The sequence below is a fragment of the Sinocyclocheilus anshuiensis genome, unplaced genomic scaffold (genome assembly GCF_001515605.1).
Source record: "Sinocyclocheilus anshuiensis isolate Anshui unplaced genomic scaffold, SAMN03320099.WGS_v1.1 scaffold330, whole genome shotgun sequence".
NCBI classification, from domain to species: Eukaryota; Metazoa; Chordata; class Actinopteri; order Cypriniformes; family Cyprinidae; genus Sinocyclocheilus; species Sinocyclocheilus anshuiensis.
The window spans coordinates 111,731-113,001 of record NW_015547689.1 but is presented as its reverse complement, the minus strand read 5'-3'; the positions used below and the strand labels follow the sequence as shown (position 1 = coordinate 113,001).

At 36.0% G+C, this 1,271-nt stretch overlaps 1 protein-coding gene across 1 annotated transcript in view; it reads right to left on the bottom strand.

The window, feature by feature from the left end:
* LOC107703432 (protein turtle homolog B-like) overlaps positions 1-1,271 on the bottom strand; it is a 114,022-nt gene that overhangs the window by 2,194 nt on the left and 110,557 nt on the right. The window contains exon 22 of the mRNA XM_016506058.1: positions 508-635. Within this exon, the coding sequence (XP_016361544.1) occupies positions 508-635 (128 nt within the window). The remainder of the gene's footprint in view (positions 1-507; positions 636-1,271) is intronic.

Sequence of the window (1,271 nt, the reverse complement as noted above, 5' to 3'; positions counted from 1 at the left end):
ACTAGAATCAACATTTTGTCAAGTGTAAGCTCTTATTTCTTACATTTTGCAGTGATAATGAAATATTACAATGTGTGCATAAAGTATGGTATAAAGTATCATGGGCCTGGATAACTGAAGTGAATAATTTTGTTAAAAAGCAGTATACGGCAGAGATCATCATCAGTACAGTGCCAGTGACCGCTTGAATTCTAGGAAAGGGTTTTATTGTGTTAAAAGAAGCACTGAGAGCACTTCAATGTGGAGAACCACTGTTATGAAGAGTCTCTCTTAACACCACCTTCTCACACCTCAGTGCCCTACAAACATAAAATGCATCACTGACTCTGTATATTTTAAATGACCCGTGAGGAAAATGCTCCTTTTCCCTTAATAGATTATGCTCACACTTAATAAATATGTTGACTTGATAAAAATGCATATTATCGTTCTGTTTCAAAACTAAGTATTGTATATGTATATGGCATATAGTATATGAACTATAGTAGCTTGTGACTTGTTCCTCACCCATCTTTCGTCTGGTCTTGGAGTTGTTACTGTTGATGCCGACTTTCTTGGCTTTTTTCAGTCGTTGATATCTCAGTGCTTCTATCCTCTCAGACCCTGCAGAGCCACTTGGTGCACCTCGATGTTTTCTGTGCAGGAATCAAAGAGAGGCAAAGCCATCACACATGGGAAGGGTAGTGCGGTGGCTCGCCATGTGTGTTAAACTGGTCATAGTAGTGATCACATGGCCTTTGATTAAGTTACTGCTGCCATAGGCCTACAGGCAACTCAGATTACCCATGAATCAACCAGGCATGGTCCAGTTTATCATGATAAGTATGATGCAAAACATTTATTTGAGAGGAAAGAGAGGTATACTTAAAGTTTTTTAGGTATTTCCTGCCCAAAATTACATTTATAAATATATATAAAATGTAAATATTTTATATATCATTAGGAATTTTTTTTTTTTATGTGTACAATACCTCAATATGGCAACATTATGTATCTGTTTAAAGAGAAATTTTGAGAAATCATTACATAGATTTACAATGGCTGAGCATACTTAAATACATAATAGAATAATACTGTAATGGTAAAGTACTTTTTAAAATATTACTTATAAAAACATTTACATATAAAAACTATCAATCCATCCCAGACGTTTAAGTTTATATGTACAGTCTTCCCATCCAAATACAGAATGGAGGCACTTAAACCGGCAGTCCGCATACTCTGCCCCCCACACACACAGACACACACACACACACTCACACACACACACA